This window comes from Megascapheus bottae, chromosome 10 (genome assembly GCF_031878675.1).
Source record: "Megascapheus bottae isolate mThoBot1 chromosome 10, mThoBot2.hap1, whole genome shotgun sequence".
In the NCBI taxonomy this organism is placed as follows: Eukaryota; Metazoa; Chordata; class Mammalia; order Rodentia; family Geomyidae; genus Megascapheus; species Megascapheus bottae.
In genome coordinates, this window is record NC_143518.1 from 21391635 (window position 1) to 21417352 (window position 25718).

The following is a 25718-nucleotide window of genomic DNA, read 5'->3' on the forward strand; positions in this document are numbered from 1 at the left end:
GAAGTAGGCCCAGGAAGTCACACTGTCAAGCCCCTGTGACATTTTCAGGATGAAATGTCTGCAGATTTCATTTTGGAAAATGCTGCAGTACAGCTTCCTGGGCTGGCCAAGCAAGAGGGAAATTACCCGTGGCCAACCTGTGCCAGGGCTAGAAGGAAGAGACAGAGATTCATTGGCAGCTGCAGAGGTATGTGGAGTCACGACAGTTGTCACAGGGCGGGCACAGCCCAGGACAATGAAGTGGGAGGCCTTGCTGCAGGTGGACTGTCCCCACTTTGGGAGGGAGGAAGCCAAGAGGGGCCTGGGAAGCGAGGGCAGAGTTTAAAACAGCAATCAACCTAATTATTCATGACACTTCACACAGCAGAACTTTATCTTCTTCAGGATGAAAGACTTCGCCTAATGGATCTGGGGAAGGTTTGATTTTAATGGTCCTTTTAACTAATGCTTATAGGCAGCCTGATTTCCCCTGAAAGGACAGTACATATTTCATCCACATTAATACCAAATAAATTAATTATGGTCATGGCTATCATGATGAATCCCAGATTAATGCGGATTGATGGGTCTCTTATGCAGTAATGATACCTGCTGAGGAGCTGTAGGCCTGTGACAGCATATAGCAAACTGCCGCTTCAGAACCCCCTGCCAAGGCTAGGGTGTGCCAGAGAAAAGTGGGGGTCTCTACATCCACTTGAGAAGCTCCCCAAGAGCCAGCAGTATGTGGTTTGGGGATGGCATTGCTGCAGCCAGTACAAGAGTGTTGGCATGCAGAGACATCTTGTGCATTCCTGGCATGCATGCACCTTAGTTGTAGGGGGAGCAGGGCTTCTAATGGAGTGCTTTGTGACCATCCTCCACTGCCTCCACCCCTGCAATGTTCAGAATCCTGCCTCAGGACCACCTGGAGTTTTGTCTGATTTTTCAAAGCAATGCAGGACCCAGACATTGAAGACTTGTTAAAGAGTGAAATCGGTCAATAAAGAACCATGATTTTAGAGAGTGAAGATGACTAAACCTGAGGGTGGAGAACAAAGTGTGTTTGCACAAACACAGGGAAAGAAAGCCTGCATGTGTGTGACTAGAGCATTTTCAAAAAGGCCTGAGCCACAAGGGATTGGTGTAATTCTAGCTATTGGTGTAATCCTAGCTATATAAGAGGCTGAAATCTGAAGATCGAGGTTCAAAGCCAGCCTGAACAGGAAAATCAGTAACATTCTTATCTCCAATAATCTACTCCCAAACCCAGAAGTGGAGCTGTGGTTCAAGTGATAGAGTGCTAGCCTTGAGCAAATAAAGCTCAAGGAACAATGCCCAGGCCCTGAGTTGAGGTACAAGGACAAAAAAAAAAAAGCCTGTGCCTTTGATCTCTGATCTCTCACTGGATCAATTACTAGGTGAGTAGATCAGTGCCTCCTCCACCAACATCAAACCCTTCCAAAACACCCCGAATCCAGAGGAGAAATCAAAGCCTTTGCTGAAGATATTGGGCCAGGAGTTGCTCCAGAGACTATCCAGACTTTTCCAAAAGCAAATCCTGCCATATGGGCCCAGAGTAGACAGAGGCCTGAGGAGTGGAGGGTTGAGGGAGGAGTCCAGAACAGAGCAGAGACCCTCCTATGGCCTCTTGCATAACAGGTCTGCAACTCCTTACCTCACAAAGGCAGACAGGGCTTTCAGTGGCCAGAAGCCCAGCTGACACCAGAGCACCAGAGACATGAAAGATAACAGGGGTATAAATTTAATCTACATCCTGACAGTGATTCATGCACAAGGGTGGCAAGTGCACAAGAAAAATGAAAAATAAATGGACTTTTCCAGCATTTTTTAGCAATTGAAGCAATTTTCCTGATTGTGGGATTTATACCAATGCTAAGTGGAAGTTGCTCCTCATTACCTTTCTCCCCCCTCCCCCCAGAGCAGAGCTAATGGGATACTCGCTGGGGGGAAATAGGAATCACTTCATGTACCCTTATAATCCCCAGAGTTCCCCAGGATGTCCCAGCCCCCAGTGCACCCCCACCTCACATCCAGTCAGAGCCAACAGGCCCAGGATCAGGTACTGCCCTATGGAAGTGGGAGTGAAGACACTGCCCCTCCCCCACTTCCAGAGACTTCAGACCAGAGTCACAGATGAGAAACAGGCCACTCGATTTCCTGTGACTCTGTAGCCATTGGTAAAAATCCTGGGCTGCTACACTGAGAATGGTGAAGGAAGCTGGGTAAAGAATGGGGGACACCAGCCCAGGAAACCAGCTTCTGAGGATTTTCCAGACAGCACTCCCTCAGTGCCATCCCTAACTACCTACTATATACAAAGCCAGCCCACTTGGACACATCATGTCCACTGGCCTAGCCCTGCAGAAAGGCATTCCTGCCAGCCCTGACTTTCCAGGGTAAGCCACTCTCCCAGAAGAGGCAGCTGGAAGTGATCTGCAATGACCCTAAAATGCAAGAAAGGGTGCTGGGGTGCAGGTTAGTCCATAGGCACAATGCTTATGTAGCATGCACGAGACCCTCCCTGAGTTTGCTCCCAACACAGCAAAAACAAAATAGAAAGTTTGAGGAAGGACTTGCTAATGGCTCCTGATATTATTTATTCCTCTGATTGATAGCACAGGGAACTCCCTGTAATCCCTTCTCAGCACACATTAGGCAAGCAACAAAGACTCACTGAAGGAGGAGGGAAGGAGAAAGGGAGGGAGGAAATGAGAGAGAGAGGGAGGGAGGGAGGGAGGGAGGATAAACTACTCTTTAAAATGTTCATCTGCATGGAACTTGAGGGGAAAGGGTGAGAAAGTGCAGCAGTGGAATGCACTGGGTACTGATCCAAGTGAACTATACGACTCATAGGTGGATATGGGAGGGAAGGACTGGGAGAGAGTGAGGGAAGGGAAGACACTGCATGTGAGGAAATGTGCTCATTACCTGACTCATGTCACTGTGATCCCGCTGTACATCACCTTTAAGATAACAATAAAGTAAAAAAAAGAAAAGAAAAACTAAAGACATAAATAAATGAAATGTACATCTGAGTCATCAGGACGGATGGCTCCCAGCAGCAGAGCACGAAGGGAAGTGAGTCCAGCCCCTGCAGTGAGCCTGCGGTTTGCTACAACATGACACTTGCCCACCTGCCAGCATCCCATGAATGTCCCCAGAGTGAATGGAGGGGAACAGAATGCCTCGTCACAGGTGAGAGGCTCAGCAACTGAGGGGTGGCTCCAGTTTGTACCAGCAGTGAGGGAGAACAGGGTTTGAACTTGGTGTTCCTGAGACAACTCAGCTGACACCTGCAAGCAACAAAGCTACCCCTCTCTACACTAGAACTTGAGGACTTTCATGTCCGAGCAGTTCGGAGGGCCCAGCCCTGCGATTCAGGGGCTGAGCTGGGTCCACACTCTGACCTCACCTGGCTGGTGTGAGAGGGTGATGCTGCTGGTTCTCAGAACCATCCTTGAACCCACCCTCTGCGCCCGGCCTGAGCCCCTGCCTCCACCTGCTGCCACAGATGGGCCTCTCTGAGCCACCCCCTAGGGCAGGGACACACAGACTTCTGGCACATCCCTGACTGCATGTGCCATTCCTGATCACACCTGCATACCCATGTTTAGTCCCTGAGATGCTGCTAAGGAAGGTCACTGAGCTGCTATGCACCACACCTACTATACAAAGAGCCTTGTGATGTGGCCTCTTACCCTGTCTGTAACAGTCACTGCCACCCCATTCAGTCCCTTAAGTCCTGGTTCAGCACTACTCCACCATACCACACAGACCATCCTCCCTGCCCTTTGACCACTCCTCCTGAAGGTCACAGCCTCGACCCTTCCTCAGCTGTTCACCCTAATGCTCTGTCCCCAGTATTGCCAAAACCCTGCAAGAACTTCCAGTCCCACACACTGGGGGACCCCTGCCTCCAGTCTACTGGGCATGCTCCTTCCAGAGGGCCCTGCAGTGAGCTAATTCCAACCACTCAGGGACGGTGTTTCTCACTTGCCTACACCTGCTCGTCATTCCTCTGGTGGTCTCACCCTCCTCCTTACCCAGGAAAGGTTCTATGGACTATCTTACTAATCCTCTCCATCTTCCCTGCTCCAGGACTGAGCTACTAAGCAGAGCTAAGGAAAAACATCACCTCGCTGACTAAATTGATATGCAGGGTGGGGGTGGGGCAGGGTGGGGCACACCTCTGATCTCAGTACTCAGAAGACCTCGGCGGTGGGAGGATCGAGAGTTTAAGGCCACCCTGGCCTATAAGTAAGACCCTACCTCATAAAGCCAGTGAGAGAGACACAGACAGACAGACAGACAGACAGACAGACACAGAGAGACAGTCCTGAAATCATACATCCACGGGCTGTTTCTGTCTCCTTCACAACCTCTTCTCGCTGGGAGCCAGCTGGTGGACCAGTTTCTATTCCTGGAGAATGAGCTGCTCTAGGAAGAGCTCCTGGTGCTCCCTCTGACCCACTCACCATAGCTAAAACATTCACCCCAGGTGTCCAGTTCTGCCGTGTTCACGGCCCGCCTCCATCCTCACACAGAGCGCCTTCCTTCAGACCCACCAACCCTGTCTCTTCTGCCCTCCACAGCATCCGTATCCCCTGTCGCCAGGCCCTTCCCATCAGCCCACACGTGTGCTATTACTGCGACATTTGAAAATCCCTCTGAAATACAAGATGAGAAAAGTCCTCAGGAGGTTCTAGAAGCAAGGACTCCAACACACCTCCCACAGGTTTCTCTTGAATCCAGCCAGTGTGCTGCCTCGACAGCCAGCCAACACTGCACTTGGCGGTCGTAGGAGAGTTGGCATGGGGACCAGCGGCAGCTCCCGTCTCTCCTGACCTTGCAGCCACAGGGCTCACCTGGGTCGGGATCCTGCTGCCCTGGCTGCCCTCTCACTCCGTAGGGCTCTCCTTCCCCCTGCGCCCCAGACCCCAGAAAGTGGGAGATCCTGATGCCCAGCGCCTTCCTAAGATATTCCTGATCTTCCTCAGAACTGGCTCCCTGCAGATTGCTGAAACTTCATTCTTTCCACTGCGCAGGCCCAGAACTTGAAGTCCATTGGCTCTGTCAGGAAATCCTGCTGACTTAGGCCAAAAGTGTTGGGCTGCTTCTCAATTCTATTCCTCTGCCCCCCATCCACCCCTACAGCTGTCCCTGGTGGCCAGCATCCTCCCTTCCAGCAGCCACCTGTGTCCCTCATGACCTGGTCTCCCCACACAGTAACCATGGAAACTGAGGCCACATGTACCATCTTCCCTGCTCAAACCACCCTCCCCACCTTCATGGCTCCCTCCTCAGAGCCAAAGCCAAAGCCGTTCCTGATGGCTGACAATCTACCCCTATTCTACTCGTGGCCTTCTGTCCTCAACTCCTTCCTCACACCCACACTCTGCCCGGCTCACCACCCTCTCCACTCCCTACTTCCGGGTACTGACTCCTCTGTCAGGAACACTCTTTCCCCAACATCTGCATGGCTCACTCCTGCCATTCCTACAGGTCTCCCCCTAATTGTCACCTCCTCAGGTCTTCCTTAATCACCCCCAGAACTTCCCTTCTCCTGTCCAGAGCACTCAGCTCAAGAGCTGCTTTGAGCATTGTTCTTTATGGTCTTCCTTCCTCTACTGAATCCAGCACCCCAGCAGAGCCTGGCCAGGTGATGTTCTGTAAATGAATGAGTGGCTGTGCCTGTGGCATCATGCCCAGGCCTCACAACTGAGATGGCAGGGCAGGGGTTTGAACACAGAGCTCTTCCTCAACATGCCTCTTTCACACATGGCCATTGCAAGATGATAGGGAGCAACCCAGACCCCAAGCCAGCCTGGCGTGTATGGGAGCTGCCACAGCTCAATGTGCCATCCCAGGGAAACAAAATACTGCATAACTTGATTTTATGCTTTAATTGCTTGGCGGTGATTTACTGCAGGCTGTATATTTTTTTCCTAGCTGACACTTCCCTACATGTATTTCTTTTATCTATCACCACATTTGACAGGTAAGTTGCTGATATTTACTGTTACTGTAGGTACCAGCATTTCCAACATATATCACTACCCACTCTAAGGCCACAGCCATGTCACCAGCACATAAAGCTCCGCCCAAGCCTGTGGTCACATCTGGAGAATATTAAGCATTGAGGGTGGTACGTGCCCCTGCCAAGTGTATATCATCACATATGCACCTACCTATCCCACCAGAGTTGAGCCCCAGACACAGCTTTGTACTCAGGCTTTTTATGCAGTGGGTTTGGTTTGTTGCTTGCCAATACTGGGCTGACTCTGATCAAAATGGATTGTGGGCATAAATGGACATGTTAAATTGAAGTCCCTCTGTACAGCTATTTGAAGATAATAAAAAGTGGGGCGAAGGGTGACCTGGCCGCTGGCAGCTCTCACCTGTAATCTTAGCTACTCAGATCCTAGCTACTCAAATCCTCAGATCTGAGGGTTGCAGTTCAAAGGCAGTCTGGACAGGAAAGCCCGTGAGACTGATCTCCAATTAACCACCAGAAAACTGGAAGTGGAGCTGTGGCTCAAAGTGGTGGAGTGCTAGCCTTGAGCAGAAAAACTCAGGCATTCAAAAGGCTAAACTTAGAGCTCCCCTATAACCCAGCAATTCCACTCTTTGGCATTTACCCAATCATCCAGAAACTAGGGCATACTAAATCCACTAGCACAACAATGTTCATTGCAGTACTACTTACCATAGCAAAGATATGGAACCAACCCAGATGTCCCTCAGTTGATGAGTGGATCAACAAGAGGTGATATTTATACACAGTGGAATTCTATGCTGCCATCAGAAAGAACGACATTGTCCCATTTGTAAAGAAATGGAAAGACTTAGAGAAAATCATATTAAGTGAAGTAAGCCAGACTCAAAGGAACATGGGCTCAATGGTTTCCCTCATTTGTCATAATCAGTAGAAATCTTGGGCTCTCCTAGCAGAGATTTACAATAGAACAAAACCTAGATACATAAAGCCATATGGTATGACGCTAAATGAAAGGACCTCCAGGATATAGAAACAAAAGCCATATAATGAGTGATTGTTGTCCTTAATGTACTATGTTATCTCTCATCTCTTTTGCTGTCCCTTGATTATCTCATATTGTTACAGTATTTTACCTTGTTATCTGATATATTGTATATATGTTTATTTGGTTATTTGAAATAGGATAGGGAAGGGGGGAAAACAAGATGAGGGGTAGGGGTTGGGGGAGGGAAATGGGGACCAAGACATGAGAGAGGGTATCAATGTTTGTAAAGTAATGCACCTTCTATCTGGTAAATATAATACAACCCTTCTATTAATTACAATAAAAAATATGAAAAAACAAGAAAATAGAATTCCAAAACAACAAAAAAAATAAAAACTCAGGCACAATGCCCAGCCCCATGGAAGACAAAAACAAAAACGGTAGAGGAGGATACTGGAATTTGAACTTAGGACCTCACACTTTCTAGGCAAGCACTGTACCACTTGAGATACACACCTCCAGATCTTTTCTGCTTTCATTATTTTTCAGGTAAGATCTTGTGTTTTTGGCCTAGACTACAATTCTCCTCCCTTCAGTCTCCCCCATAGTTCAGGTAGCAGAAGCATGACATCATGCCCGCTTACTGAGATGAGTGTCCCACTAACTTTTTTCTCAGGCTTGTCTTTAATGCCTTTGATCAAAATCCTCCCAGCCTCTGCTTTCTGCATTTACAAGAATGAGCCACCATGTCCAGCCTTTAGATTAACATTTTTATTCTGTTATTTATGTATTTCTTTATTTTTGACAGTACTGGAATTTAATCTTGGGCTCCATGCTTGCTAGGTGGGAGCTCTATTGCTTGAGCCATGCCTCCAGTCCTTTTTACTCTGGTTTATTTTTGAAGCAGGGTTTCACTTTTTGCCTCTGCTAGCCTGGACTGTGATCCTCCTATCTTACATGTCCCATCATGACTGAGACTAGTGGCTCATACAATGCTGACCGTGACTGAGATGAGATCTCAAGAATATTTTGCCCAAGCTTGCTTGGAACCACGATCCTCCACGATCTCAGTCTTCCAAGGAGCCAGGGTCACAGTGCACCATCTGTACCCAGCTATTTTTTAAAGCGCATTTGCTCATCATTTTGAGATGAAAACTCCTGAAGAAGCCAACCTGATCCAACCTCTTAGCAGGGGAAGAAACTTGAGCCAAAGAAAGATAATTGGCCTAAGATGACACCACTCCATTAGTGGATAAAGTTAGAGCCCAGCTCTGCCTTTCTTCTCTTTGGACATACATCCTCTCCATCTCAGCTGTGGAAGGCTTTGCTCTTCAAAAGACAGTGGGATTGTAGAACCTGTCCCTTTATACAGAGTCCAGACTAATTCCTGCATTTTTGTAAACACACGTCAAGCAGGAAATATGTACAAAGGAACTCATGCCATCTATCTCATTTAAAGCACAGAATAGCCCTCAGAGGCCTGAATTCATACTTCCTTTACACAGATGTCAACAGGCTAGGAGCGATCATCTGGCTGGCCCAAGCTCCCTGTCACTGGCAGATGATGCTTATCTCTCCCAGAAGCTAATAAGCCCTCCTCACTCCAGGTTAATCAGCTCATCTGCAACCACGCCAGCCTGCATAGGAGACTCAGCTAGGATGTCTGCTTTATGCTCCTGCTTTACAGCAGAAGAGCTATCCCAGGTTTCTGAAGCTCCAGCCATGATAAACTAGCAACATGGCTAGCCCTGCCCAGTTGTGCACAGACCACTCCAAGGGTCCTGAGTAACTTGCACTCAGCCTGGAACAGCTGAACTCCTTCCAGATCTAGGGTCTCACTCAGTAATGGAAGGGTCTCTAATGGAAAACATTAACAGACAGACAGAGGGGAATTCAGGGACAGAATGCCTACCCAGCTTACCAGGCTGTCTGCTGTACTCACAACACTGGCCAAAGAATCCATGCCTGTGGCTTCTCGTTCCTCACAGTGGGCTTCAGGGACACAGAAAGTTCTGTGGACACCCAAATAACAAGCCAGACATGCTCTGACAAGTCCTGCTATGACCTTGGCCACAGAATCTGCAGGGGATAAAGGGAACCTAGATGCTGAGCTTGAAGCTTCCGGCCACGGTGGGAGGGTGGAAGGGAGGTCTTACAGGCTGAGGAAGACAGAAGGACAAGGACAGGAGTGGGAAGTAGGAAACAGAGGTACAGAGGTGTGGACCAGGACCACAGGAAAGAGGCAGCAGGAATGGCAAGAAAATATTGGGGATGAATCCCCCATGACTTGCTAGGGTCAGGGATGAGGGGGAGAAGAAGGACTTGCCACTGCGGGCTGGAATGTTTTCCCCAAGACGAAAGAATTCCGCCCACATCCCTCACTTTGCTCAGAGACTCTGTTTCCACAGCCCAGGTACTGTGTGATTTGCAGCTATTTAGTTTCAGCTAGATTCCCCCATGGCAGGAAAGTCCCTGACGTATAGTCTCCACAGATGTCAGGGAGACTGCCACTCCAAGCCAGGCTCCAGCAGGCTGTTCGCTGGGCGCAGCTGAATGAGAGCGCTCAGGGCGGGCAGACGGATAATCCTAGGCTCATCACCACATGATATGTGGTCGCTGGTCCCTAGGGGATCTGCTGGGCTAAGTAATTGCTTCTGCCTTGATTACAGTCTGTCACAAATGACTGTGACTGCTCCACCAGTATGTCTGAATCTTACAAATGTCCACACACACAGCCACTATCTAGACTATCTGATCGTTACCTTAAAAGGTTTAATTTGCTTAGGGAGGGAATTACACTATAAACTATTCAGAAATTATGGAAAACAACACGTCAAAGAGACCTTCCCCCTGTGGGTTCCTCTGCTAGAGATATAGGTTGGGGGAGGTTGTACTTATCAGAAATAAAAAGTAGCTGAGCAAAAATCCAACCCTAGATCAAATCCAAAACCAACAACTAATCTCAGAACTGCAGTACCCACTTCCAGAGATAAATGGGACACACAGCAGCTGCAGGCCACCCTGCAGCCACCCAGGCCCATGGGCTCCTCATGCCAGGATTGGGGCCAGGCTCTGTGAAACAAAGGTCAAGGGCTATGGCTGCTGCCCCAACCTCTGGACCATGCAGGAAGGGTCAACATTATGGGAGAGACACTTGGGATGGCTCCCCCTTCACTCCCACATTAAAGTGTGGACATTGGTTCCAATGACCTGCCATACTTGCCACCCAGCCTCACCACACACCTGCATACCCCCTCTCTTTCTGCCCTTTTTGAGGTCACATCACTCCCAACCTCTGGCTAGGAATCTCCTTCTCTCTTTTTCACCACACCCCACACATGGATGCTTGATCCCCACCCTGAGAATAGACACACATAGCAACCACTGGGCCTGGACACCTTGTAACTCATTCCTCATAGGAACTCAAGAAAAGCAAAGACTTGTGAGTTTCCTTCCCATTGTAGAGCTGGGACAGAGCTTCATAAGCAGGCCTGAAGCCCAAGTCCACACTGATCCTGAATTCAAGCCTATCCCCTTTATGATACTTCTTGACTTCCCCATATGAACCATGTCCTCAAGGCCTCTGCCCACTGCCCAGATGAAGAACAGAGGGCACCCAGAGCCAGATGCCAGTCACTATGGAAGACCTGTGTGCAGCCATCCTGTGACAGCCTAACCGGCAGGGCTGACTAGGTTGAAACACCTGTCCTGGACCGCAGGGATCAATCACAGCAGACCCAAGGACACTGCTTACCTGCCCGTGGCTGACAGTCCTGAGATTGATGGGCTAGAGAAGGGGCCGCAAAGCAGCCCACACACTGTCCCTCCCAAACATCGAAGCCTCAGTCAGGCTGGGATGCCCTTGCTATGGCCAGCTCTGCCTGTCTGGCAGAGGGAGGGCATCAGCGGCAGAGAGAGTGCCCTGAGAAGAGAGGAGAGGCTTTCAGACAGGATCCTAGGGTGGCAACACCCTAGAATGCCTGAGGTTCTCCCCACACCTCTGGAGGCTGAGGACAGAGTTCAGATGCCCAGGGCACAGCCTGTAGCTCCCACTGCCTGGAATGTCCTGGAATCCTTTCATCTCACCTGAACCTATTGTGAACCTTGCTGTCTTCCAGCTCTATAGCAGTGACTATTCACTTGTCATAATAATCAATGGTTTGTCTCCAAGTCTTCATGTAAATCAATGTGGCTTGTCTGTCCTATGGTTTAATCCCTGCCACACTGCCAGTGAACCCTCCCACTCAGCCAGCCTGCTCTGCCTAGATCTGAGTAGCTCAAGGCAGTTGAAAGCAGTCATGTCTCCTGGAAGCCGTGATCACTGGGGGAGGCCAGAGCAGGATCCACCCAGATGGAGACAGGCCAGCCCGGCCCCCTGGGGGCAGCTGGCTAAGTGGAACTTATCAGAACCAGATACCCAGAGATACCCATAAGGCACCGGACACTGTGCTGGCCTAGGTCACTCACTGTCTTCTCCCTGCCTCAGCAGCTCAGTGGGAGTCCATTACCTGCTTGTTTGGGGACAAGCAGCATCTTTGCTAATTCACCAGACCACACTGTTCTTAATAACTCATAAGAAGCATTTTACAGAATGTTCCTGTGGGTCTGTCCTCTTCTAATGCAGGCACTATAGGGTTCTGGCTTTTCCGAAGGAGGAAACTGAAGTTCACGGAGACTAAGGACTTTGCCTAGATGCCCAGCTGGCCCCTGACAGAGTCAGCACTTGAATCCAGCACTTGGAGCAGAGAATACATTCTATTGAAATGGGCTTCGGAATTAGAGAGTGATCCAGGATCCTTGTAAAATCTAATTGGAAATGAGGAGATGGCCCTGAGCTCTACTCCCTAATACCTGCTCACCTCAAGCCCTGTCCCTTTTGCAAACAGGAACCTGTGACATGTTAGACTTTGGGTCCAGAAAGACCTGCCTGGCAAATGCATTGCAAGAGGCTATTGGCCCCTGGACTTGTGATTCAAGTTGTTACAGGCCTTGAAATAGCTGCTATATGGTGAGGAATGGGTTCTTCTAATGTTTAAAGACCTCACCGCCAGACTCAGAGCAAATCACTAGCCCACAAAGTGCTTCTCCTCTAGAGCCTCAGAATTTCACTTGCATTGAGAAAGGAAAACAAGGCCCCCACGAAGCAAAAATAATAAACAATGCAAATATCATGCCATGCCACTGAGCGAGGAAAGAGTGTGGGGGCTTAGCTTATAATCCTATCTACTCTGGAGAGGTTTCAGGCCAGTGTGGACAAAAGAGTTAGCCCAATTCCATCTCACTAAAAGAGCCATGCATCAGGGTACATGCCTGTTTATTCCAGCCACTCAAGAGATTGTAGGGAGAATCATTTACAAAGTAAAAATAAAGCAAAGGAGAAAAGGGGCTAGAGGTGTAGAACCCCTGCTTAGAAAGCATGAGACCTCAAGTTTAAAAATAGAAAAAAAAGAAAAGGAAAGAAATTAAATATGTTTAGCATCCCCCAAGAAAAATGCAACAACCACAAAGTATTGCCTCCCAGCACTTTTCTTTATCTGGGTATAAATGAACATCGCCCTCTGCTGCTCATCATCCATATTACCACAGCCCCCTGGCTGAAGGTTGGGGGAAATCCTGACTTCTAGCCTTTCTTTTCCAGGAGCTCTCTGAGAAGCTTCCAAGGGCATAATTCACATCATCATCTTGATTTGTGATGCTGCACAGCAAGAAAGGTTGTGCATAGCAGTGTCCATGACCCTGGCCTTGGCCCTTGTTACAAGCAAAAAGACGAAAATATCTGTCGTGGGACTCAAAACCACAGGACTGAGAAGTGAAGCCAGTGTCTTTGTAGTTGCCTCTGAACAGAAAGATGGTGATTTTTTTTCCTTTTTCCGTTTCTTCAAGCAGCATGGAGAAAGGATTCTCTCTGGCTTAGACCAGTGCTTTCTAACTTTCACCTCAGAATGTATTAAGCAGACTCAAGTATAAGGCACCCACACTGGTGGAGACTCCTCCCACAGCCCTGGCACCAGGGACTGTCCCACGATCCTCCCCCAAGGCTCTCTCTGTCACCATTGCATGTGTGCCATTAGAAGCTCGCATGTAGTGAGCTGCAGTGGAGACCCAGGTCCCTGAGAGTGGGAGAGGAAGACATTCTGACCTGGAAAACTTGTTCCCTGTCCTTACCTAGTGTTAAGGGGAGCAGAAACTGGCGCCATCCTGAATGCCCTAAGAGTTCCCCGCCCCATGGTGGAAGGACAATGGTACAGCCCAGCCACCTTGACCTCCCCAACCCCCCCCCCCATGAGGAGGGATATCTGGTACAGCCCAGTCGCCTTTGCCCTTCTAGGGAGGGGCAATCTTGACCTTCTCCCCACCCCCATGAGGAGGGATATCCACTTGGGTGGGGAGGGGGTCGGCTTTGTGTGGAGACCTTTCCAATTTGCGTGCCAATTCTAACTAAGGTGATAGGTAAATTCAAACACTAGGATGTAACCCTATTGGCTACCTGCGTGTGGCTGCACCTGGCTATGTGACCCTTCTGTGTATGTAACAATCCCATCAACCACCTGTATCCAGCCAGGCTTGACCACGTGAGTGCTGCTCGGGGTCACAGTGTCAGCTCCCGAGTCTGCACTGTGTCCCTGGCCGGTCAGTTCACAATCTACTTCCCCAATAAATTCACCTTTTCATATGAGACTGCCTCTGTGTGGTGGACTCTGGTGGGACGTGGAATCCCCACCTGGAGGGGTGTGGAGCCCCTCCTCTTGACCCCATAACACCTAGAACAAAGCTTGCGTTTGTGATTTCCTGTCTAAGCAGTCATGGCTCCAAAGACCTGGGTGGCACCTACAAACCTACCACCTTCCTTTGTTTTTTCTTGTTGTGTGTGCCTATACAAGGGCCTGAAACTCAGGGCCTGAGTGCTGTCCTGTACCTCTTCTTCCAAAGCTAGTGCTCTATCACAGATCCACACTTTACTTCCAGATTTTTGGCTGCTTAATTGGAAATAAGACTCAGATTTTTTTTTTCTTAGCTATCTTTGAACCACCCTCCTCACATCTCAGCCTACTGAATAGTTAGCATAACATGCATGAACCGCCAACATTCAGACTCTCTGGGGAATTTGAGGGGACCCAGACATCACCTGAATTAGCCCTCCATTGGCAAAGAAGAGAATCATCTCAGCTTTAAGTTCCCTCCCCACAGCACTCATAACAATGCTAATGGCCTGGATTCAGCACCAAACCTGTGGCCAGCTCCCTGCATGCTGACCTAGACAAGTCATCTTGTGAAGAAAGCAGAGGGAGAGGAATAATCGTGACTACTACCAAAGGGTACAAGCCTCTGCCGCCTGGCTTGCAAGAGACCTGGCATGACACAGTAGAAACACAGTAGCCACCGAAGCCCGTGTAAACCCGCTGTTTAATTTACTCCTTGCTGCAACAGCCTTTGGGCGAGCCTCGGGATCATGTGCTCACATGGAGGACAAACTAAGGAGTAACTCGTAGGTCCTTTTCTCTAGCCAACAAGAAGGATAAAACAAGCGCACAAAGAATGAACAAAGCAGTTTGGCCTGAGTCATGCCTGAGAGAAAAGGGAGAGAGAGCTGCAATGATTTTAAGGGAGCCTACTCTGCCTAGGAACTGGACATACAAGCCACATGAATGAACACATGAAGAGTAGGTGGCAGGGTAGCTATCATCCTTAAAAGAGGGGCACAGTCTGGGCAAGCATGGAGTCAGGCACTGTAAGGTGGTAGTAGGTATTGGGCACCTGAGGAAAGCAATCAGCAAGGACCAGGATGCCCAGGCCAGGAGGCTCTAATGGCATAAATGCATCTGGAATGTTCTGCGTACATCAGGGCTCTTTGGAGGAGCTAGCATGCAGATGAGAACTCAGGCTGTGAGGAAGGACATCTCATCTAGCAAGGGGAGGCTTGTGGGCTCCAAGGAGGTAAGACCAGTCTGGAGGTTACTGCTGCAGCCCTGGAAAAGGTCCAACTATGGACTGTGGTGTAGGAAGCTATGGAGGCTGGGGCTCTGGGTACCAGTTTGGGTGAGGAAGTCTTACTTGTTATTTCTGGCCTGTGGTAACCCATCCTCTACTCACACTCTGGGCCTGAGGAGAGCCTCTTTCCTTGCCATTACTTCTCCCAAACCTGCACCGTGGCACCCTCCTTCTCTACCTCTCCCTTTCCTAAGTCAGGCAGAACTCAAAGCCCAGACAGGACCTTGAGGCAATGAGCTCAAGGTAGGGGTCTAGAGAGACAGACTTGGTCATGGCTGCTGACCCCACAGGCTGCTTTGACCTGCCAGATGAGAACACCCAGAATCCTTATAGACCAAGTTCTGACTCGAGGCCATGTCAGTGCCTCCCCTACATCTATCCCTGGAAGTTCAAGATGGAGATGTGGTCTCTGTCCTCATCTCTGAAGTTTACTGAGGCTCTCCAAAAGTGCAGAGATACCCCAGGAGATGGCACCCCTCTCAGAAACCCAGGGGAGCCCACCCAAGTCCCAAGGGCAGGCCCTCTCCTGCTTCCTCCTTCCCTTCTTTTGCCTGTTATTGCTCTCAGACTCACCATATACTTGAGTGTACACACACACACACACACACACACACACACACACACACAAATCCACCATGGAATTCACTCCATCCAGAGCTGTCATGGTGCTCAGCCAGGGCATCACTTAGGCAGGAAGAGAGAGGCCATCTCTGGCCTCTCATGGAGAAACCATGTGGGCAGAAGGAAAGGAACAGCATCACATCAGAATAAAGGAAATGTAGCTGGGTGCCAGTGGTTCCCACCTGTAATCCTAGCTACTCAGGAGGTTGAGATCTAAGGACTGAAGTTCAAAGTCATCCCAGGCAAGAAAGTCTGTGAGACTCTTATCTCCAATTAATCACCAGAAAACCAGAGGTGGTGCTGTGGCTCAAGGGGTAGGGTGGTAGCCTTGAGCTGAAGAGCTCAGGGCCAGTGCCCAGGCCTGGAGTTCAAGTCCCATGACAAAAGAAAAGAATAAAGGAAATGAGCAAGAGCCAGAAATGGGGAAAACAGAAAGAAGAGATGGAGAACCATGCACCAAAAGCTGAGAGAAGGGACAGAAGGCCTGCCCCTCCATTTGCACCTTCACTTCTGGATGTGCCATGTGAGCTCTGCCCCCCTCCTTCAGTCACACCTGGATGCACACAGAGAAAGCTGTACAGATGTGAAAAAGTATGATAGTGACAACAGGACATCCCAAACCCAGCCCAGGAGTGACCCCTGTGACCAATGAGGCCTATAAGGTGCTCCTCAGCTAAATTGTGAGAGCTCTCCGAAGTTCAGCTCCACCACTGGAAGACCTGGAGAAATGGTGCTCTGCATCTGGGATCTCCCGCCTCTGCGTCCTCAAGAACACCCATCCGTGAAACAGGGCTGCTGGTTCTAGCTTCCATCTCCTCCAGTGCTATGGCTCGCATAGGTCAACACAGGGATGTGCTTTTAGGGTCAGTCACTGGGGCTGAACGCTCCGGCCTCCGTGGCCTCGATGGCAGCATGCTGCACTCCCATGACTGCCATATCTGAGCACAAGGCCCAGTGTCACTGAGCAGTGACCACCCACAGCTTTGTCATGGCTGGCTGGTCCCTATTAGCTAAGGCACTGGTGTATGTGCCTCGGATAATGGATCCTTGGAGGACAATCCTAAACTAAATGACATGGAAAATACATTTTAGGTCATCTCACACTGACCTACAGCTCTGAAAGGATTTTTGAGATGGACCCAAGCCTAGAATCTAAAACCCAGGACCATCTTTAGAACCAATGCTCAGGTTGACAGCTCACCTAAGAATTTTACAAGGTCAGCCTATTTAGAGCCAATAACAACCCAACGAGGCGAGAACTACTATTAGCAGCCCTGGTTTATGAACAAAGGCACAGAGAAGTTAGGTAATTGCCCAAGAATACACAGCCAGTAAGTAGGTTCTATCTAGGCAGAGTCTGGACACTTTACCACCTTATCATCTTGTCTCCATTTAAGCTTATGTCAATCCGAACTGGCTCTACTCCAGCCAGGAACAGCCTTCCCAGCCTCTTTGACACAACCTGGGAAACAGCCACAGACAATCCTCCCATTGGGGACACAAACTCAAATGCCAGCTGAGAAAGTCTTTGGCACAACACAGCCAGGGACCCCCAGCCCATTTCACCTAGACAGAAACAGCACCTCCTTTAGGACCCCACCCTGAGAATGCCTGGCCTGCCCCCTTGGCTGCTTTCTTTCCCGAGCTTGCTTCCTTCAGTGCTCAAGTGAGACAGAGATTTTGGCCCTCAGGTGGTGATGGGTGGGTGACAAGAAAGGAGACCTGAGCAGGATTCCCTTACCCCCTAAGGAGGCCAAGGGTCCCCACTTCCTCACTACTTAGGGAGAGACCGAAGTATCCAAGGACATGCTGGGATTCCACTCACTTGAAGAAATCCTCCTTGCAGTAGACACTTCCTGCCCTGGAGAAGCACCTGTCAGCCAGCTGCATCTGGCAGTCTGCACACTTGAGGCAGGAGCTATGCCAGTGTCTGTCCAGAACCTTCAGGATGAACTTGTCCAGGATGTGCTGGTTGCAGCCAGCACACTGAGGGATCTCTGTGGGAGAGGAGAGAGACACAGTGTGAACTTCTGCACGGCCCTGCTGCCCAGTCCAGGCCCTTCCCATTCTGCCTGGGGTGGGAACAGACGGGACCCCAATGCCCAGGCTACCACATCTTCACTCCTTGGTGAAAGCTGTGCTAAAAGTGAACTCTGCCTCAGCCTGAACAGAGGCCATCTGCCCTTAAAAGCAAATGGCTGACTTGGGGTGGTGGGGCAGGGGTGGAGTCTAGGTCTCAAGGTTTTTATGAAGCACAATAGATGCCATGATTGGCTTCACCAATACCCTTTCCTGGTGACACCTCTTCTTCCTGTGCTACAGACAGGAGCGCTACGCTCTGATTTCCCAACTCCCTTGCAGCTCAGATTCTAACTGTGCCTGAGAGCCCACCGATTCGATGCACTTAGTGGGATCTTAATGAAGAACCACACTAAAGGAGGGACAGCAGAGGGGGGAGGGGCAGGCTTCCCTCTACTGCTGTGGACCATAGCACAGGTGCTATGGTTGAAATGTTCAGTTAAGGCAAAATCAATGGAATTCAAGAGGGCTGTGGAGGGGATGTGTGCTTAGTGGTGTTACTCCCAGAACTCATCTAGAGGTGGCTCCACTGAGCTGAAAAAACTACCTCATCTTAGCACTTTCCACTTCAGTCTCCCACTGAACCCTAACCACTGTCCCACCCTATTCCTGACCTAGGTGATTTCTTCAACAAGCCTGTTCCTCCGACATTCATCTTTTATCAAGGAATTGCTTGGTGGTTTGATAGCTTACTGAATATTTCAAAAAATCTACAAAATGGTCAGGGTTACATGATTCGATGAACAAATAATGCTAGAGTCTCTAGTCCATTGTTTCCCTGCATTCCCTGCATTCCAGATACACTGAAATACACACAAGGAAGGTGGCCTAGTGCTTGCCAAGCATGCATGAAGCCCTGAGTTCGATTACTTGGTACTACATGTACCAAAAAAGCCTGAAGTGGTACCGTAGCTCAAGTAGTAGAGCACCAACCTTGAGGAAAGCCAAGAAGGGTGCTCAGGCCCTGAGGTCAAGCCCCAGGACTGGCAAGAAAAAATACACTCAAGAAAAAGGTAACAAATACTAAGACCCAAAGTTTAAGTGCAAGCACTAGCTGTCCAGAATATTCTTACTGCAGAGTACTCATGAACCTCACACCCTGGGGTTCTCCAGACCTGTTATAAATAACACCATGGTAATTAAAAGAGAGAGGGGGAGAGGAAGGTAGGAAGGAAGGAAGGAAAAGGCCTAGGCAGTTTGGCCTTAGAATCCACATCTTACCCTATGTCCTACTTCTCCCCTTATTGAAAATAGACATGGCTAGGCCAGGTGCCAGTGGCTCACTTTTATAATCCTAACTACATGGGTGGATGAGATCTGAGAATCTCAACTTAAGCCAGTCTGGGCAGGAAAGTCCACAGTTAACAACCAAAAAGCCAGAAATGGAGCTGTTTTAAGTAGTAGAATGCTAGCCTTGAGACAATAGCTCAGAGACAATACCCAGACCCTGAGTTCAAGCCCCAGGACCAGCAGGTGCATGCCCATGTATACACATACACACACACACACACACACACACACACACACACACACACACACACACACTGCTTCCCTTAAACAGTTTCTTCAGTACCTCCCAATGTTAACTAAAGTACTAAAACCAAATTTCATGTTAATCATGTTTTTCTCCATTTGCATCATGTTATGATATAAATCTTTAAGTGTTAGCATGAGGAAAATTAAATACAACAAAATCTATGTAGAGACTGGGCTGGAGGTGTGTATGCCAGTTTGGGGGCTTTAATTCAAGGCCTGGGTGTTGTCCCTGAGCTTTTTGTGTTCAAGGCTACAACTCTACCACTTGAGAACAGCTCCACTCCTGGCTTTTGAATGGAGATCCTCAGATCTCAGCCACTGAGCCTTGTGCACAGATGAGGAATGTCCGTTTCTAATATGGGGAGAGGAAGGACACAAAAGATATGTGGATTCTGGAGCCAGACTTCCTGGATTTGAATCTTTGTTCTCCTTCCTTCCTTCTTTCTTTCTTTCCTTCCTTCCTTCCTTCCTTCCTTCCTTCCCTCCCTCCCTCCTTCTTTCCTCACCTTCCCCCTCCTCACTCTGTTCCTTCTTGTTTTCTTCCCATTAATGACTTGAGACAGGTTCTCGCTATAACCCAGGCTATAACCCCTGCTTCACCTTACCCAATGCTAGGATTACATTTGTTTGCTACCATGACCAGCCAGGTTCTTCATTTTGATCTTGACAAAATAGTTAGCTCTCTGCCTTAGTTCCTCACCTGTAAAAATGGGGGCACTGATGTCAATATTGTTTCATAGGTTTATTGTAAGGAGAAAATACGTGGAAACTTCTGAAGTCGGTGCTGATTATACAGTATGTGCTCCATGCATGTTCTCTGTGACTAGGAGATGAACTGCATCAAAGGAAAGTTAGGCACCCATGTTTATGGGCTCCATAAGCATTCTGCAGCTAAAGTTGTGACCTTCCCTCCAGGGAAGGCTTAGAGAATGCCATCACACACACCCTTGCCTGGCTCCTAGCAGGTGCTCATCCAGTGCCCTTTGGCCTTTCTCAAGGGGTCTCAGCATCCCTGGAAGCATAGAACTCCTGAGAGGGGAGGTCCCCAGAATGCTGAGCCAGCTGGCTGGAGGAAAGGTAGGAGGGAGGTTCAGGATCCAGGGGAACCAGCAGGGGAGGTGCACACCCCAGATGACCTCCCTGCAAAGGGAAGGGATTCTGGTACAGAGTGCAGAGCCAGCAGGAGGCTGGACAAGCAGAGGGAGGGTCGCACAACCATCGTGGACATAGAGCACCTCTGTGTTCTCTGCAAGCAAGCAGCCCACTGGATTGGAGGAGGAGGGGATTGGTGCCAAGGGAGGCCAGCTGAGGTGGAAGCAGCTCCCCCATTCTGGCTCCTGGACCACCAGGATTCTAGTTGAGGTTTTTATCCCCCTCGGGTAAGAACAGGGCTATCTTACTTCTCCCAGCCACAAATGCCCGGGATGAGGGCGAGGATGTATGCCCATACAATCTATTTCAAGTGCAGTATCTGTGGAGACTTAATATGATGAGTATTGGAGAGAGAATACATTAGTGCTAATGTATGCAGAGAGCGCTGCTGGGAGCTGAGGGCAGTGAGTGCAGGCCTGGCCTTAAGGAAAACATGAAGTACAAACAGACAGACACTTCAGCCTAGAGCTGGGGAAGACTGAGATGCCCCAGGTAGAAGTGCAGGAGCACAAGTTTAAGGACCAATATGAACAAGTCAAAGAGATACACTAAGGGTGTATTTAAGCTAAAAAATGGAAAACCAAGCAAGGCACTGGTGGATCATGCCTATAATCCTAGTTCCTCAGGAGACTAAGAACTGAGGATCAAAGTTCAAAGCCAGTCCAGGCAATAAACCACCAGAAAACCAGAAGGGGCACTGTGGCTCAAAGTGGTAGAGTGCTAGCCTTGAGCAAAAATAAAAGCTCAGGAATTCACCCAGGCCCTGATTTCAAGACCGCTGACTGACAGAAAAAGAAGGAAGGGAAGGGGTGAGAGAAAGGTGGGGGGAGATGAAGGAAGGAAGAAAAGAAGGAAGGCAGGCAGGCAGGCAGGCTTTCCATTGTGTTACACTGACAATTTAGAGACAAACACTGAAAAACATAATTCCTTGTGTGTGCTGCTACTGGGGCTTGAACTCAGAGCCTAGTCACTGTCCTTGAGCTTTGCTCAAGGTTGGTACTTTCATCATTTGACACACAGCTCCACTTGTGGCTTTTTGTGTGCATGGCTAATTGGAGATAGAAGTTTTAGAGACTTTACTGCCTAGGCTGGCTTCGAACCTCAGTCCTCAGATCTCATCCTCTTGAGTAGCTAAGATTACAGGTGTGAGCCACCAGTACTCAGTCTTACACTAGCCAAAGCCCACCTGAGTGCTCACAGGCCCTGAGCCATCACTTTACCTGGACAGACACTGTCATTGTACAGAAGAGAAATGGAGGCAGTCTTAAGTTGGATCCCTGTTCATGGTGAAAGGAAATGAACCACCAGCTTCCTTGCACCCTATTATTTGAGCACATGAAAACGTTTGATATTTGATGCTGCTCAGAGAGAATATGAGATGAATGTGCAAGGCCCAGGGGAGAGCTGAAGACAAACTGTCCTTGTCGACCAGCTGCAAGGTGTTGGCTTACTGATGGCTCAGATTGTCAAGCTCAGATTGTCTCTGCCTATGAGGAGGTTGAGACCTGTGTACTCAGGCCTGACTCTCAGACTAAACACTCCAGGTGATTGCTAGAACCATCATCAGAAATTTTTCTAGAGAGGTACACTATAACTCTTTTTTGTTATAATGAATAGTTATTGTTATTTTATAGCTTGGAAACCCTAAATAGGACAGATATTATATAGATTTCCTATCAGAAATAATTATAATACGACTTCCAAGGGACAAGAGAATTGCCAAATCTCTGATATGCTGAACTTAGTAGTATAATGGAATCCTTCTTTTAAAACTGGAATTGGTCAGGCACCTGTGGTTCATGCCTATAATCCTAAGCCACTCAGGAAGCTGAGATCTGAGGCTTGAGGTTTGAAGCCAACCCAGGCACAAAAAGTCCATGAGACTCTTACCTTCAACTAGCCACCAAAAATCTGGCAGTGGAGCTGTGATTCAAGTGGTACCATTCTGGCCTTGAGCTAAAATGCTTAGGCATCCAGGCCCTGAGTTCAAGCCCCAGGACCTGGAAAACAAAACAAAACAAAACAAAACAAATGTGGAATTGATGAAGAACCTAGGAGTCATTATAAACAGAATTTGACCTATCAACTTAGCACCTGATATGATAATTTAGTTTAACATGGGTCCTTTTCTCTTCACTGCACACAAGTGTTCTGTCGTGATGCTCTGGCTGGAATGCCATTGATGATAACCTCAGGCATCAAACGAGAGTGGTAGCCCAGAATAGCCAAGGACTCTGCATTCGTGCTGAATCACACGAAAAAACACACTTCTCCTCCCAAGCCCCAGCCACAAAGCCTCCCTTGTCCAGAAGTTTCCTAGGCACTGAGCCAGAAACCCTGTGTGCATACATGGATATCTCAATATCCACACACATACTCATAAATGGAGGCAAAGATGTGATCTCAAAGTCATTCCTTGCACAGTAACATGGACTGGTGACAACATGGAGAAAATAGAAACATTTCTTCTAGCACTTTGTGTGTGTGTGTGTGTGTGTGTGCCAGTCCTAGAGCTTGAACTCAGGGCCTGTTTGCTATCCCTTAGCTTTTTTGTGCAAGGCTAGTGCTCTACCACTTAAGCCAAACCTTCACTTCTGGCTTTTTGCTGGTTAGAGTCTAGAGTCACATGGACTTTTCTGTTCCAGTTGGCTTAACAGTTATCCTCCCATCTCAGCCTCCTCAATAGCTAGGATTGATTGCAGGCATGAACCACACTAGCGTCTGGCTCTGAACATTTTCTAGAGAGGGTTCAAAAATACAGAATGAATTTGAAAGTTTTCAATTCTATGCAGAATGTAAGCCTTCGAATATTTTTCTCTTTCATTTTACTTTTACTTTCTTGTTTTGTCAGTTATGGGGTTTGAACTCTGGGCCTGAATGCTATCCTTAAGCTCTTCAGCTCAAGGTTAGCACTCTACCGCTTTGAGCTACGGTGCCACTTTTGGTTTTCTGGTGGTTAACTGGAGATAAGAGCCTCACCACAGACTTTCCTGAACTGGATGGCTTGAACTGCAATCCCTCAGATCTCTGCCTTCTGAGTAGCTAGGATTATAGGAGTGAGCTACCACACCTGCACAGCTAACAAACGGTTTTTCAACTTGTTAAAATATGGATACACATCCTTTGGTGGTGGCCATAGTCTATTTCTTTGTTGAGGAAGCTAATCAAACACACAAAGCTGCCCTCAGTGCATCTGTAGTACTGTAGTTGACAAACACCAGTTTTATTTTTCAGTGGTTCACCAGAAAAATAATGCATCCCATTTTTAATTTTTTTTTGCTAGTCCTGGGGCTTAAGACTCAGGGCCTGAGCACTGTCCTTGGGCATTCCTCAAGGCTAGCGTTCTACCACTTGAGACACAGCACCATTTCTGACTTTTTCTGTGTATGTGGTACCCAGGAATCAAACCCGGGATTTTGTGCATGCTAGGGAAGCACTCTATCACCAGATCAAACTCCTAGCCTGCATCCCGTTGTTTTTACACCTTACACTCTTTTTTTTACACCTTACACTCTTTTTTTTTACACCTTACACTCTTTGATCAGAAGCTTCAGAAAGCTAGGACATCGAAGAAATGAAAAGGTCTGATGTCGGTGGCAGACCAAATGCTATACCTCTCTGGTGATAACCAATATATTCTGAGAATTTTATTCCTCATTCATTTATCTTTGTTTCCAAGAAACTGCTCTCAGTGAACCAAAGGCCACCAAGAAACATTTCACAGAGGGTTTATGTTTCTTTGATCGATTTTAATTCTTTGGAAAATGCTATTTTCTATCTTCTTGGTCATGGCAGATCAACAGGGAAAGGGGTCAGGGCAGGAGTATCCACTAAAGTACCTCCCACTAGAACCAACACACCTGACTAACTTCCAAAAGGAAGTGTGCCTGTCTGAAAAACAAATCACAATTTTGAATAGTTATACTGAAATCATAATACCAATGCATTACTTTAATATTTTAACTAGGTTATTTTTGGATGAATGGGAATAATGTGCATTCATTATGCTCCAAGACCAGATTAATAGTCTAAAAATTTTGAACTTCCATGCATACCTTGGAGTCTGGTGCTGTGGCTCAAGTGGTAGAGCTGTGGCCTTGAGAAAGCCCAAGGACAGTGCTCAGGCTCTGAGTTCAAGGCCCAGGACTGGCAAAATAACTAACTAAATAAATAAATGTATACCTTGGAGTCCTGTGAAGCATTGTTTGTTTGTTTTAACTCTTTGAGACAAATAGATTTCCATTTCTTCATAATTTGCATTGATAGCCTTATGTTTAGGACAAGATTTTCCTTGGTGCTCTCAAGAAAGGATCCTTCACTGCCTAACTTGTGGCTAGGGATGTAGAGGGGTGAGGAATGAGGGAAAGTGAAGGAAGAGCTAGAAATGCCGAGGAAACACTATACTCATCACCTGACTTATGAAATTATAATCCCTTTGTACAACAACTTAAAAATAACAATAAAATTTTTACATCTACTTTTTTTTAATAAAAATGATTCTTTAAGATTTTCTGATGCAGACTCCATAGACTCTTGCTCACTGCAATTGGCTATTTTCTTGGGACATCAAACAGCACTCCAACTCACCCTGCCTGCAGAGTGAAGCTATGACCCACTCATTCGGAGTGTCTTAAGATCACTTTGTCAAGTACTTTCCACCCCGTGAAGTAGATATTGAAGCCTGTGAGAACAAAGAGTTTCTCCTAACGTGACACAGTTGGGAGAGTTTAGGATATAAATTTTATTTTTCTCTGAGGTTCTAAACAGCATATTTCTGAGGCTAACTGAATATCAGGCTCACCAAAGCCACCTCTTTTGGAGACTTTTCTTTTCTTTTTTTCTTTTTCTTTCTTTCTTTCTTTTTTTTTTTTACCGCCAATCCTTTGGTAAGTACTTTCACCTGAGTACTTGGCTGATGTATATTTCCAAAAATCACTTCAATTTATTAATTTACATTTCTCTACTGATCTCTAAATTGGCTTCAGTTCTCTCTCTCTCTCTATATATATATATATATATATAGAGAGAGAGAGAGAGAGAGAACTGAAATGCTGTGTACATGTTTTTGTTTTGAATTTTTCATCAACAATCAAAGACAGATGGTTCTACTCCATTGTCTCAGGTTCCCCAATACAAATAGGCTGTTTTTGTTTTGTTTTCTTTTCTTTTCTTTTCAAATAGGGGGCTCAGGAAATACTCTCATGGGAGGGGGGACTTATTGATTTGGTTTCCTGATGACTAATAATTCCAAACTATAGTCAGAATCTAAGGTCACACCATCTACCAAGTTACAGCACACCTGCCTGACTCATACTTGAATTCTGAAATATTCAGCTCTGAGAACAGATTTCATTATAT

At 47.7% G+C, this 25718-nt stretch overlaps 1 protein-coding gene across 1 annotated transcript in view; it reads right to left on the minus strand.

Annotated features, from left to right (window-relative positions):
- The window catches only part of Lhx4 (LIM homeobox 4), a 42430-nt gene that overhangs the window by 8902 nt on the left and 7810 nt on the right, over nucleotides 1–25718 (minus strand). The window contains exon 2 of the mRNA XM_090339767.1: nucleotides 17419–17590. Within this exon, the coding sequence (XP_090195893.1) occupies nucleotides 17419–17590 (172 nt within the window). The remainder of the gene's footprint in view (nucleotides 1–17418; nucleotides 17591–25718) is intronic.